Source organism: Mytilus trossulus, chromosome 13 (assembly GCF_036588685.1).
Source record: "Mytilus trossulus isolate FHL-02 chromosome 13, PNRI_Mtr1.1.1.hap1, whole genome shotgun sequence".
In the NCBI taxonomy this organism is placed as follows: domain Eukaryota; kingdom Metazoa; phylum Mollusca; class Bivalvia; order Mytilida; family Mytilidae; genus Mytilus; species Mytilus trossulus.
This window is the reverse complement of record NC_086385.1, coordinates 34,000,169-34,016,113: the sequence shown is the minus strand read 5'-3', so window position 1 is coordinate 34,016,113 and position 15,945 is coordinate 34,000,169. Positions and strand designations below refer to the sequence as shown.

General features: G+C 32.2%; 1 protein-coding gene across 1 annotated transcript in view; it reads right to left on the bottom strand.

Annotated features, from left to right (window-relative positions):
* LOC134694297 (tyrosinase-like protein 2) overlaps window positions 1–5,728 on the bottom strand; it is a 99,905-nt gene extending 94,177 nt beyond the window's left edge. The window contains exons 1-2 of the mRNA XM_063555304.1: window positions 5,630–5,728; window positions 637–836 (exon numbers count right to left, since the gene is read on the bottom strand). Coding sequence (XP_063411374.1) covers window positions 637–830 — 194 coding nt within the window. The 5' untranslated portion in view covers window positions 831–836; window positions 5,630–5,728. The remainder of the gene's footprint in view (window positions 1–636; window positions 837–5,629) is intronic.
* Between the last annotated feature and the right edge of the window lie 10,217 nt (window positions 5,729–15,945).

Below are 15,945 nucleotides of genomic sequence, written 5' to 3'. Positions count from 1 at the left end.
CAATATTCAATTTCCCATTTAAACGATTATTCTAAATACTATGCACCCCATTATTTTATATTCTAAAATTGTTATGGGTGATATATAGTTTAGAAGCAGAATTAAATGAATAATCAAGTCTTAATAAGTTTAGAATTACCCGGTACCTAAAAAAAAAAAAGATAAGCCATAAATTAGTCACACATAGTCTACATAGATAAGACGGTTGGTGTTTTGTTTAAATGATTTTACACCAGTCATATTTAATGACCCTTTATAACTTTCTGTTTCGTATGAGCCAAGGCTTCGAGTAACTATTGAATACACTTTGACATATAATGGTTTACTTTTTTGTCTCATTGACACTTATATCACATCTTCTTATATCTACAGTATAAGCCCAGGTGGTCGTGTGGTCTATCGGGACGGCTACATTGCAGGCGACTCTAATCTTAATTGACTAGGATTGCCGTTTTCCCATCGAAGGTTGGTGGTTTTCTTGTGGTTTTCTTGTGGCACTTCGGCTTTCTCCTCCAAATACTGGCCGCCACGAAATAGCCCAAAAGCGGTGCTTCAAAATGGCGTTAAAACACAGAAAATCAAATAAAATGTCTATTGTCCACCACAACCCCCTTCTCTCTATCTGTTTTCACTTACCTGTCTTGGTAGGTATGCGCAAGGTAATAGTTGATACATTTGAAGTGAATAACGTCTGCCTTCTCCTTAGTGATGTCACACTTGTTTCGAGAAAAACAGTCACATAGTATACTTGGCATCGGCTGTTCCTCAATATTACAGTTTGATATTGTGATCAAAGGTAAAAGGACGAGGATCTCGAGGATCCATTTCATTGTGGACTGAAAGAAAAGAAAACATTCTTAAAGGCACAACAGATAGACAGTGATATTTTGTTTAACAAGCGCTGGGAACAAAAGGAAGGTGAACAAATACAGCTGTGAGAAACTAGGATGTCTGTCATTAGAAACTTTTATACCCAAACCATATTGTATATTTTTGTACGTATCTAGATTAAATAATGAAAATGTAAACCCACTTGTTAAGGAAGCCTTTAACTTAGCTAGAAATTGAACTACTGAAGGAACTTATTTAATCAGGGAACAAAATAAGCTAAATTGATAGGTTATGGAGCCACTTTTCGAGAATAATTGACTTTTAAGAAAAGGCGGGGAAAGGACTTCTACCTGTATATTTGCATTGGGATTATTTTTGGTCTCTAATCAAAAGGGAACAAATCCAGCATCTACTTAAATGTTGGTCAATGACCTAATTGAGTTAATGTGTCTTATATGAAAAAAGGGGTGTTAGGGGCAAAATATTTCATCTCGTTTCGTATAGAAAAAAACAAGGAGTCTAAACATCTGGCACAAATTACAAAACCTCACCTAAGTACATCTTTAACTTATATATATTTACTTGCTAAAACGACCAACACCCAATGGCATAAAAGCAGTTGTTTAATTTTTTTTAACGAGTCATGACAAGTGAGAAAAGGTATACAAACAATTGCTTTAACATATTTATATAATTAATGCTGAGTTTGTCTCATATACGGTTCGTTTTGTCTCGGTTTTGTTGTAACCAACATTATTTTTGTTTGTTTTGCAATAAAAAAAAGATAAGGCGTTTTGTTTGTTCCTTGACATTTAAAAACAATGTATAAAACAGAAAGTCTTTTTCATTGTGGACTGCAAGAAAAAAAACTATTTAAGCTATAACAAATTAAGGAAGCTATCTGACGATAAGACGCCTTGTTTCCATAAATTCCAAAAAAAGTAAAAAAAGATATTCTCTTTCATAGTTGACTGTAAGATGTAGTAAGGCTTTCGACCACATAATTTCATGATAAAGGCGGTTTTTCATTCTCTGAAACAAAAAGTAATTGGGAGAGGACTATTTTTTGTCAAAAAGGACTGAAGGATAAATCTTATGAACACAAAAAGGATGTAAAAATAGTGAAAATTATTCAAAACTATGTCTTAATTATGTAAATATTATTTAATAAAGTAATTATGATTATAATGATTAAATGAAAACAACAATAGTCTGGTCAATCACTAAATAGCAATGCAGAAATATGAGACTATATAAAGATGTCAACATAGAAATATTTGATATAAACGGAAAATTCTGACGCAATGATATTTAGCCAAAATAAAAAATGTACAAATAGATAAGATAGTACTATCGTCTCTGCTTTTAAAAGACACCTTTTTGCAAAACTTCGTGTGCACATATTTTAATATTAATTAAAAACTCCGAAAGCACTTTCGTATTCAAGTATTTAACTACTATTTTCAAAATTTAAAAAGTATGAATTTCAAAGCTTAACGTGAATATATGCACGAAAAACACATACATTTTAAATACTGCAAATGATAAAATTGAGAATGGAAATGGGGAATGTGTCAAAGAGACAACAACCTGACCAAATAAAAAAACAACAGCAGAAGGTCACCAACAGGTCTTCAATGTAGCGAGAAATTCCCGCAACCGGAGGCGTCCTTCAGCTAGCCCCTAAACAAATATATACTAGTTTAGTGATAATGAATAATGATTGATAATGAACATCCGGCCAGAGAACACAGTTATTTCGTAGTGCATTTCTTTCAGACAATAAATTGATATAAAAAAAAAGCACCTGCTCTAACTCAAAATATTGACAATTCTGTGTTAAGGGGGTGTAAAATGCAGTTTGACAGCTTCAGACGTGATAAAATTTGACCTTTTTTAAACTGGACCAAAACACTACTTAACATAAAGATTCAGCATCCAATTAAACAAGAAATTACATCCCCCTACTTAATATTTCATGCATTTAATATCAAGAAATAAATTGGGAAAGTGTTTCAAATAAAACATGCAAGTTAGACACTGTTTACACTAGGGACTATATTCGTAGAGTCCTTGGACCTATTCAGAAATACGTGTAGTGGTGCCATCATGTATGAAAATCTTAATTTCCTGGTTTTTTAGAAACGACAAACATTTTTGGTTATTTTTCTTCGATACAAAATTACTGATCTCAATTGAATTTATTATCTTTTCCATTCAAATTTACTGTACCTGACTTCTTTCCCATTTTCTTACATAACTGATATTATCAATCTTACCTAATTTGAAGTTCTATACTGATGGAAATATTTTCTTACTACACATATGTACACCAATACGTCAATCTGTTACTTGCGCAATGACTATAGTTTTCAATTTTCATCTAAAGGGCTATTTACAATGCACGCGGTGCTGACATCTATTTTAAATCAATAGATATATCAATAATTGTTGGTGTTCAAAATAGGAAATATTATCCCTTTCTTTTGAATTTGGATTTTTTATTTTCTCTAATTTTTATTCCAATATCTTAAGATGAAAATATATTGTTCCCATTATATAATTCATGTAAAAAGCAATACACAAATTTAATTATTGCAATCGTATTTACGATATTAGCAAAATTCGGACTCAAATTTCGTTTGATGGAAATGAAATGTAAATTAACATTATTTTGATATAAGTAAAGAAAACTTGAAAGAGCGTTGTATCGTATTTATCGCTTTAGAATAGGGGAGTGAACACGAACATTACAGTTTCATTGTTTTCCAATTCAAATTGAGAACACTTAAAAGAATAAAATATGAATATTGAGTTTAATCAACGGAAACTATTCTACACGAACAAGGTTATCAAATTTTAGTTAACTCATTATTTTCAAATTTAGCGGTGTACAATATGAAATGAAAATATTGACGAGTACGTATTGACTAAAAAATAAAGGAAATTTACATATTGTTTATACTAAAAGAAAATTGATTTAGAAAAGCGGAAAATTACATCAATCGACTAAAAAAAATATACCGTATTTAAGTTAACTAGCCAGATAGCTTGACATGGGCAAACGATACTTTAATACATGTATATGATTTTATTGAAGTTTTTAATGATTGGACGATCATTGGTGTTCCGAGTGGTGAAGGGTTGGGACGAGAACTTTCGAAATGAATAAAATGGACTGGTAAAATCTGACACAATACCGGTATGAAACTTTTTTTACCTCGGCCGCTGTGCTCACTCAACAAAAACATCATATTGTGAATCGCAGCTTTAATATTTACAGGATTAATACGCAGACAACCTTATAATTGGTACTTAGATAACAAATTTAAGGAATAAAACACCTGACAAAAAATGTCTTTGTCCCTCATGAAATTGAATGATCATCTCCTCTTTGTTATGCTTTAAAATTCATGATTAAGAAACTGTGGCAGTTACGACTGGCCGTGGGCTCTATATATATCGGCACTACTGACGGACGTACAAAAGGTATGGGAGATTTCTTTTTTGCGCCAAAAATAAAAATCATTTGCGCAACAACTGATTTGATCAATGATACTTTTGCGCCCCTCCGATTTAAAAATTATTGATATCATTTGGGACAAAAAAAAATTGAACGCGCCAAAGTTACGGACTTGTATAAAAAATCTATTTAATGACAAGTTTCTTCTGTTAACCACAACTTATATCGTTTTATGTAACAAAAGTCGGGTATATTCTTCACATACTATTCTCAAAATCATATACAGCAGTCAATACATTTAGAGAGACAAGCTTTTGAAATAGCAAACTTACAAAAGGACAGAGATAGATAAATTATCCCATTATAGATACATGTACATGTTAAACATGTCTTAAGAATTAAATATCAATTGATATGCAATTTTTATAATAATAATAATCTCGACTAAGGCTCGTTTATTATTAAATTGAAATCAAGTAATTCCATCTGATAAATAAAATTCTCATTTGTCATGGCAGACTATTGTTACCATATTTATATTTTGCAGTTATTCCTATAATGTTTAACAAACTGTAAAAATCAAAAACCTTTTCTTTTGAAAATTGCCGTAATAAAAAAGACAGTTTCAAATGTTCTATACTTAGGAAACAACCATTTCTCTTCAAGGGAGGGTTATGTTTTTTTTCCCAAATTGACGGAGAAAATACTCTGTTCAAGCAGAGGGGAAAAAAATATATTCTGAATGCATATTTTCTCCATACCTTATAGTGGTGTTTTATTTTTTGTAGCGTTGAAAAATTAAATTAAAAATGTATGACTCAGTCAAAAAATCATATCCCACTTGATGTTAAATGGTTAACTCCCTTAGTTGTGGTATATAGCAACGGCGATGTCTGACGTACCCACCGTATTTCTAACATGATTTGCGTATTCGCAAACTAATCAAATAAAATCGCAGCACTTACTCATTGTTGATTACATCAATTTGGCGTGTTTATTGCCTCTGAACTGTATGGTTTTAATTTCTGAAATGTTTGATAACTGATCTTTTTGTTCATTCGAAACGGGCGAAAGTTGTTTTCATTTGTATCTTAAAAAACAAATACGTTTTAATATCAAAGTCTTGTAGTGGTTTGAACAGTTTATTTAACCAATATGGACAACTTTTTATTTATTTCAAAATGAGACCGCTGTTAAAAAAAACGAAACCACGCACACCAAAACAATTTTATCTGAAAACGAATGTGCCCAATGATACGGGTGGTAAGCGCTGTTCACAGTTGGCTATCGTGCTTAACGAAAAATACTTACAGATTTGAAGAGAAAAATATTCACCTGTGTTCAATGTGTCCCTTAGATATTGTACTCCTCCGATGCACATTCAAATAATTTCATAAGAATGAAACGAATTTTCAGGTTTATAAAAGGATTTTGCGTCCGTGAACGACAGCACAATGAAACATATTTGTGCCCCCAGATGATTGGTTAGTTCCATGTGACGTCATCGATTAGTAAGCAGGAGACCGTTAAGCAATCGGCATATACTTTTGTCTTGTGTACTTTGTATATCTATAACTAAAAACAGTTTTGATTTTTAAAAGTCAAAGTTTCTCCAAATTATGGTCTTTTCATGAGCCATAAAAATATAAATTAAATAATTTTTCTTTCAAGTAGCCATTAAAGATGTCATCAAAATACGATTGAAATCCTTCTGTATATATGATAAACATATTTACCGTTAATTTTCAAACCTAATGCGTAAAATTTGCCAATTTCTGTTTATTTACTCATCGAATTTTGAATTAAATGAATATTTCAAACATCAATTTCTGATTAGTTGAATATTGTGCGTAACTTATTGCATTTTGATTTAAAAACTGATTAGAAATATGTTTGCAAACAAAACAAAACCGTGTGCACTTAAAATAATGCAAAAATATGACGTGATTCGCCTACGAGTTGCATTGGAAGTATTGAACAAGTGAATAACCTTTAAATTTCATTACATCTGCGGTTTTTTTCTTGATTGAAATTGAGGCAAGTACTAAACCACAGCTGTTATAGAAGCCTCAAATATAAGTAACAAAGTAGCAAATCACATGTTATAAGTTGAAGCAATCTGCTAAAAATATATAACAGATGAAAAACTTGTCCATTGTATGCACGAACATGCGCATGTGTGTAGAATCCTCTCTACTTCACTGATGTAAAAATTGCAAAATGTCGTCCGTTTTATGGACAATTTACGCAAATGCAGTATACTTTCTTTCTAAACAGTAATCAACTAAATGTAAATTTTCTTGATAAATGTCCTGGTTAAAATACAGTCAACAGTAGCATATACTATGGAACGCCAAAACTGTCTTGTTATGACCATTTACATTATGATAATGTGCAATTACCTGTATATGATGTGCACTTGTCATTATATGATGTGCAAACACATTTGTAGGATGTGCAAATATCCTTATATGATGTGCATATATAGTTATATGATGTTCAAACATACTTATATGTCTGTGCAAATATCCTTATATGACTGTGCAAATAGCCTTATGTGATGTGCAAATGTACGTATATATATATGATGTGCAAAGATCCTTTTATGGTGTGCAAATATACTTATATGATGTGCAAATATACTAAAATGATTTGCAAAGATTCTTATATAATGTGCAAATGTACTTATATGATGTACATTTTCCTTTATATTCACCTCTCCCCCTAAAAAAACCAACACACACACACAATCACACAGGCGAACAATTACACACAGACAAAGTACGAAAAGCTATTGCAACTGGCCTTTTATTTTTGTTGAAATTAAAATGAATACAGAATCCAAGAAACATCATTATTTCTAAGAATCATAATAGTGTCACATCTTAAAACGATCAATGTAACTTTAATTGTATGTGTGTGAAAATTGTTAAATACCCTCTCCTTCTCGGTTTGAAAAACGTTAGTCTTATGAAAATCAGAAGTGTTTGAATCTGTTTTCAAGGGCAACTTTTAACTGTGAGCGGACGCGAGTACCACGAAGATATTTCAATGCGTTGTTTGTTGGAATCAAAATTTAATCATTTACTCTTTTTAATAAAATCGTGGTACTCGCGTCAGCTCATTTAAAAAACCAATAGTTCTAGACCAAAACATTCATTGATTTGACGGATAAGTCGATAAAATGTTAACCAACGAACTTGTATTTCCGAATGTGCATCAGTATTTTATTTTAACTCAGTTGTTCTTGATACAGTTTGAAAAAACTTCAATGCCGGAGAAAAAAAGGTTATTTTTTTTGTTCTCTATGTTATTTTTGAAGCCGGGGAAAGTAAAGGAACACATGTGATTTTGTTACATTTTTTTAGTGTCACTGACACTGTCAGTGTTTTCTACGAACAATCAGCAAACCGCGCTCTACAATTAACAAAATTAAATGATTTTGACCTTATAGCCTCGGTCACACCTTACCGGATAGCTCGAACGGACGCCTAACGGATAAAAAATAGTTATCCGTTGACAAAATTATTATCCGTTGGGAGTCCGTTAGTGTACTAACGGACATGTAACGAATGCCTAACGGACACACAACGGACATTGAACGTACGTGAAACGGATACGTACCGGACAGAACGGACGTCGAACGTACATCCAACGGACGAGTACCGGATAAAACGGACACCTAACGGAAGCGTAACGGATAAAACGGATGAACAAAGTATCATGAAAATTAAAGCAATAAACCATCTAAAAATTAAAGGCAATAAACCATGAGAAATTTTAAATTGGCATTTGTCCGTTTTACATCCTGTAGTCATCCGTTTTATCCGTTATCCTTCCGTTAATGTCCGTTTCACATCCGTTTTATCCGTTAGGCGTCCGGTAGACGTCCGTTGGTGAATTGGTCTACCGGATCTCCAACGGATGCATAACGGACACGTAACGGATATAAAATGGACGAGTACCGTACAAAACGGACGTCTAACGGACATGTTATCCGTTGGACGTCCGTTCAAAGTTTTGAAAATGCTCAAAATTTTCCACCGGACTGAACGGACGTCAACGGATAGAACGAACGCTTGACGGACGTCTAACGGATATGGACGGACGCCTAACGGATAAGAACGGACGTCGAACGGACATGAACGGATTGAAAAAAAGTTATCCGTTAGGCGTCCGTTCGAGCTATCCGGTAAGGTGTGATCGAGGCTTATCAAATTAAAACCGGTTTTTTTCCGTGTAAATACGGGAAATGCATCTGAAAAAGATCGATTTCACATGGAAACAAAATTTGATTCGAGATTACCTCCCCTATCAATGATTTTTTAAAGGAAATTATTGGTCATTATTCGAAATGTTTATTTTTAGGTGATGTTAATAAAATGATGAATTTCTTATATATATTCTATGTCTAAAATAGAAATGCTGTAAGGTTTAGATAAAAGTTTGCCACTTTCAAAAAGTGTAAGCAAATATTGTTAACCCTTATAAAAAATAAAAAGACAAATATAAGACTATATTCATCTCAATATTGTGCAGAAAGTCAAAGTAACTGACAGTGCAAGGACTGTACAGACAGTCAAGGTCCTTTAACTTGAATGCTTGGTTATTGTTGAGTTCGCCAATGCAATCAATACATGTGCATGCGTCATTGTTAAAAACTAGATTGCATTTAGTTCCTCGTATATCCGCTAGTCAACTATAACTTGAAAAAGATAATACTACAACATGATAGAAGTCTCAGTTATGAAAAAAAAATGAAACAAGTTTACTGTTCTATGACTTTCTTTTTCACTTTTACTATCGTAGAATATTTCTTCTAATACTACAATAAACAACTGCGCCATGATCGCATGATCAATACGCTCATCGTCAAGTGTGTGTGAAGCTTTATGCAATAATCATAAATATTTTCTGAGATACGGCGCGACATGGGGAAAACATCTTTTTATATACAAAAAAACGCAATAACTCTAAAATAAAATCTTGAATCGTCACCAAAAGTGTACAAATCTTTGGATTAATATAACTAAGAAGTGTGCAAACTTTTAAGCAATAATCAGAAATCGTTTTTGAGATGCAAGCTAAGCTATGGACCTGTTATATGATGTTTTTGTCCTTTTTCAAAGCTCAACGTTTTTTCAAACGATAGCCACAGATTTGAGCCAGGTTTATATATATTTCGCAGAAGCAGATTGGAAACAGTAATGACGTAGACAGTAATCATTTTGTCCGTTATCAGGCTCATTGACCAAAACGACGATGAAAGCACATCATATACGTTTCGACATCATTTAATGAAGTAAACCGAACCACATAATATAATGTTATATGCATTTAATATTTTTATATTTTATGTTTCATAAAAAAGAGTCGCCAATGTAGATTAAAGTATCTTGTCTTAGGGAGGGATAAATCGTTCTGATTCGATAATAAAGAAATATCTTGAAAAAAAGAGGCGAAAGATACTAAAGGGACATTCACACTCATAGGTAGAATAGGTAGACTATGACTAATTCACCAGGTTTGTACTAATATGAAGCATGATCTTCTAACACCTCCGATGTATATGTGATCACCATCAGTTTTTGGTGGGGTTCGTTTTGCTTAGTCTTTATTTTTCTATGTTTTGTTTAAAGCACTGTTGTTTGTCTGTTTGTCTGTTTGTCTGTTGGTATTTTTCATTTTTAATATTTTTGTTATTGCTGTAAATGAAGAAAGTGAAACTCTTTTAAATGAGATGCCTAATCACGATGTTTGTAGTTTGACTAATACAGGCGAGATTAAGACTTGTGTGGATACAACTCCCAATGAGGCCCCTAACTGTGCATAATAATAAGGATAATGAATTAATAGTTGGATTAAGAGAACCAGGACCAATTTTCCAGTAATTGATAAACTTTAATTTTCAATGAGACAGGTCATCATATTTGACAGTGACTTTAATAGGAAGGCGATATTAGAAACCGACACAAGAAGACAACTCCTTAGCTACCCTGTCTGTATTAAAACGAACTCTCATTATGTATTGTACTTAATCAACTGGATAATCGAAGATCAAAGCGAACGATTAGTGGCAATAGACACAAACAACCGTCTCAAGTTTACATACAATGATAATTCAGATTCGAATTCGTTTGTCCTCCATGGAATCGCCATTACACCATACAACAACATTATTCTCACAGACGACAACGTATTGCGTGTTTTAAATTCCAGAGGAGAACTTCTGGGGCTTCATATAATTAATGAAGAATTCAACATTGAACGACCACACTCGTTGTGTATAATCGATGAAGAGGATTTGTTATTCGGAAATTTTATACGTTTATAGACAGTGCTGCAAAAATATATCTGACGGAAGTAGAACATTTCATGTGAAAGATATATCAACATATATCAACATGTCATGCTTATAATTTATCAGGCCAGACGTCCATTTCGTTTCTGTAGGATTTTTTTTAGTGAAACATCTGTAAAACCAGGTGTAATCCCCCATTTATTACATAAGGCATTAAAATCAGTTATATGACAGTTGTTATCCATTCGTTGTGTTTGGGCTTTTAACTTTGCCATTTGATTAGGGACTTTCGTTTTTAAATTTTCCTTGGAATTCGGTATTCTTGTGATTTTACTTTTACAGAACAGTTAACACATAACCATAAACGTGACTAAGCCTCAGGGACATTTAACACCAAACAAAAGCTTGTGCAAAATGTTACTGATGGCAAATATGCTTACCGGTTACACATTTATGTTGCTAATAATTCTAGCGTTTTATGAACAGTTAGTTTTTAGAAACGAAATACTTCATTTATATTCCATGTCAGGACATGTGTTTACAGATACAAACAAGGATTACGATGTAGTGTTCATAACACGCGTTTGGACTGCATAGGACTAGTCATTGGCAATCGATTTAAAACAACCTTATGCCATTAACGATGTTTGGGAACACTGAAACCAAAACAAGTATAAAAAAAGAAAACATTATTAACTCAAAAGAATGGTACGACGCACAACACCCTTAACATTACACTGCGCCAAAATAAGAGTACTCGCCACAACTAAAAATACCAGTAAAGGGCCAATAACAAATAATAAAAAAATATATATTTTACATGAAGAAGAATTTCAGTTGCAGATGTAATACTGTTATCATTAATAAGTTGTGGCGAGTACTTTTAAAGATTTCCTGTAGAACTTTTCCTCATTCATGAAATGTCTCTTTTGATTACTTGCTTTTCATAATATGAAAGATATTTCAGTCACAAATTTATTGAAGACATGTATAATACCATGTGTGATACTGAATCTTTGCCTCTCATGCATTTACGAAAGAAGCATTAATTTTTTACCCAATGCAATAGAGGTAACAGTAGTTTGCCCGTGTTCAAATGGCGTAAATTCATACCACTGGGTCGATGCCACTGATGGTGGACGTTTCGTCCCTGAGGGTACCACCAGCTAAGTAGTCAGCTCTTCGGTTTTGACATGAATATTAATTATATGGTCATTTTTAGAAATTTTCTGTTGACAATAACTTTGATTTTTCCGAAAAACTAAGGATTTTCTTTTGCCAGGATTAGATTACCTTAGCCGTATTTGGCACATCTTTTTGGAATTTTGGGTCCTCAATGCTTTAACTTTGTACCTGGTTGGCTTTATTACTATTTTGATCTAAGCGTCACTGATGAGTCTACTTATGTAGACGAAACGTGCATAATCTTTGTACCTCTGATAACTATTGATAAAGATGATACAAACAAAGGTACTCAAGGAACGATACCGGGTGCATGGGACAGGGTAGGCCACCCTGATAATCATGTCACCCGTCGAGTGAATATATACTCCGAACGTCACAATCAATCTGTACACTTAAAGAGCAGACTATTACTTTGTTAACGTCACTAACCATGTCGCTAATGAGTCGAACCGCATTATATCAGTCAACAAATTCTTGATGGTACCCGTAAAACTAATTTTTCGATCTCAGTCGTTTGTCCTCATAACTAAAACTCCCATTTAGTGTTATCATATAGTCGCATTAGATTCCATCATATTGACAACAATGTGTGAGCAAAACACACAGACATAATAGGTAAACATGTCAAAAATGGGAGAATAGCAGACATGATTGTCGCTTTGACATATTCACCATTTCCTTTCTCAATTTTATTTATGATTACAATTTAATCTGAATCAACACGAAAACAAATAATTGTCGACAAAGAAACGCACAATGGCAAAAAAACAACAGACTGTAAAGAACATAAGTAAAAATTTAAGCCAAGATTTCAAAATGGTGTTATAATTGTGAATGGAAATGAAGAATATGTCAAAGACGAAATCTAGACAACAACCCGACCAAAAAAGGCGCAATCTAGACAACAACCCGAACAAAGAGCAGATAACAGCCAAAGACCACCAATGGGTTTTAAATGCCATTCTTATGAATTTTATGTTGATAGGGGAAACATATTTATGTGCTTTAGTTTATTTGTGTATTGTCCGTTTATCTGGTAATATGTGTGATATATCAACTATATTTTGCGTATAAATAGATTGTAAGGTGTACATGATATTTGGAAAGGTATTATCTGAAATGAAATTCTTTTCATGGTTCATTGATCAACGTATAGTGTATGCGGCAAGGTCTGTTTCTATGAGCAAAAGGTTAACTTTTTTTGTGGAGTAATTGGATTTTATTTCTATTATGGATATTTGATAATGTTATCACAAACTGTGCTAGAATCTTCTCCTAAAGATTCGGTTAAGGCAACCTAAATGTTTTTTTAAATATGCGGTATTTCCAACTTGAATATTTACTTCGAGATGCAGTCTTGCAACATCTATTGGCACGGTGCAATCCCTGGGAGTTTTTTTTAAACAATTGTTTATGTCCTTGGACCACAAATTAAATTATATGTATAATATGATAAGCAATCACTATAACAACCACTTTCATCACTGAGACTATCTCATGTTGGCGAGTTGTAGTTTGTGGATGAAGCTTATAGTAACAAATGATCTACGCCAGAAAAATAGCAATCTAGTCAATTAAGATGGGTATTGAATCCACAAGCAGGGTTCGAACTTAGTGTTGGTAAGCTAGTGTTCACTTCAGCTGAACAATTCATAGTCATCTGCCTCTGTGGCCATGTGTATGTGTAAACCTACATTCTGTACCTATTCAGTTGATATTGAACTTTATCAAGATCTAATCATACAATTGTTAATTAGCTCTTGTGTTGCTGCTTTATCCTTATGGACAATTTAAAAACTGGACAATTTCTACACATCACTTGAAAAGACTATAATCCAATTAGTGATTGAAAGAAATTTTTGGAGAATGCCTAAATTATTTTCTGTTTTGTCCATGACAATAAATTTCTTTAAACATTTTTCTCTAAATGCATTAATATAGCATTTGTGTCCATTTTCAAACAATTTCAATATAAATGTGCATGCAAAAAGTTTATGAAATAACAAAATTGTAACTGTTCTAGCTTCTCTGTAGAAATAATGTAAGACAAATCAATCAGAATGCTTGTGAGCTCTTCAGAGTAAAGATATCAAGCTGTATTCATTTAAAATTTGGAAAAGAAAGACAACTCCAATTTTCAACACTACTTTAACAATGACATTATTGATAATTTAAGAACAGATACTAGATTCCTTCACAATGCATAATTTATGTAAATTTCTTGGCAATTATGGTTTGAACTATATAGTTTTGTTACTTAATTTTTTGAGAATATATTTTATTGATTACTAATTACTATCATGAAATGTTCATAGATAATGTTTTGGGTATCTCAAGAAGTGATAATACTGTCAGAAGGGAATTGAGAACCTATGAAAACAGTAACATATAGTAAGGGTTTCGATTGAGCGAATAGATATTCAACCCAATCCCCCTGAATAAAAAACACCAATACATTTAGTTTTTTATTTATTTATTTGCACTGCACAACAATAGTTTTTTTCTTGCATATCCAATGTTTCCTTATAATCCTTATTTACAAACAATAAACAAAATCCTGTGGAATGTACACAGACTTTAAAATAAATAAGAAAAAAAGTTTTAAAATTGTTGACAAATAACGTAAAAATTTCAGAGGTATATCTGTAAAATTTGAAATCAATGATATGTAAAAGCATGATTACGATTATGGAAAACAAACAAAACATTGATATAAGACAATTGAAAAAGCAGGTTTTACAAGACAGATGTTTTCCCAGTTTTCTGCACTTTAAGAATAGCAAAGAATTACTTCATTGTAATCCTTTAAATGCTATTTTATTAAAGTTTCAAAAAATTATAAAGACATGATCATGAGGCTACAAGAACATTTTTTTCTTAGTATATTAAATTGTTTTATTAAGAGTTTACAGGCTCTTTTTTATTTACAAATATTTGCAAAATTGTATATATTTATTTAGTGAAATCTTAATTTTATTGTGTGATTGTAGCTTGCAAAGATCACACAACAGGTGTCACTATAAAAGCAGCAAATGATCGCTGTTCCTGAGCATCCCTGTTTTTTTTTTTCTTAATTTTTCTTTTTCTTAAGTGTTTAGCATTCTGTTGCCTCTAGTACTTGAATAAATGACTGAAGCCTAATATGGAATGAGACTATGACTTATTTTGGTTTAAAACTAACTTGATCAAAGGTCCCAGTTCTTGTCAATCTTAAAAGCAGAAAACTGAGAAAAATCTATTCAGTTGACTTTTTTTCAAAGGGAATTCTGGGTAAAACAACTCAAGCATGACATGATTACTAAACATAACCAACAATAATAAATGACATATAATGATATATCTTCAAAAAACAATTAACATTGGATAAATTCTCAACAAGATCATAATTATTATCAAAATATCTCATTCATAACTTATATTATAATCACAACAAAAAATCTTAAAATTCTTCTACTTCAATTCCCCATTTCAGAATCCCAAGGATTGTGGGTAATTGATTGTGCACCAGAATGAAAATAATATGGAATTTCATTGGTGGAACATTAGCCAATCACAATGTTTTGATGTACAGGTTTGAAAATATTACCCACAATGCATTAAATTCTGAAATGGCAAATAGTAATGTATGCAACCTTGGCTGTAGGTCTAAATGTATAGTACTCAAACTTTACCCATTTTTCATGATCAAAAATCTAATATGTGCCATTCTTTTTTTTACAATTAAGTAATCATAAGATTTTTAGCATTGTATGCTAAACAAGTCAGCATAGAATAATATCATAGAAAAAAGCATGCTGACTTATTGGACAGACAAAACTATCCAATTTGACAGTAAAATAAGATCAATCTACGACTCATTAAAGATACCTTATAAACTATTAAGGTTTGTCAATAGTTTTCAGTTTCAACAAAATGTTACATGATTTAAAAAAAAAAAAAAATGAGAGAAAGAATATAGCACTCACTTTTACTAAATCAATTAAAAACAAATGAAAACTGATACTTTTACATTGATGTTCACTATTAAGGATTTTCACTGGTGAAATAAAAAATATCAGTATTTTTCTGGATTTTTGTGGGGGTTTCAATTTAGAAAATTATAAAACAACAAAAAGAAGAAGCATGTATCCTTGTGGTTGGTTTTAAGAGATACCAGCATTGAAAT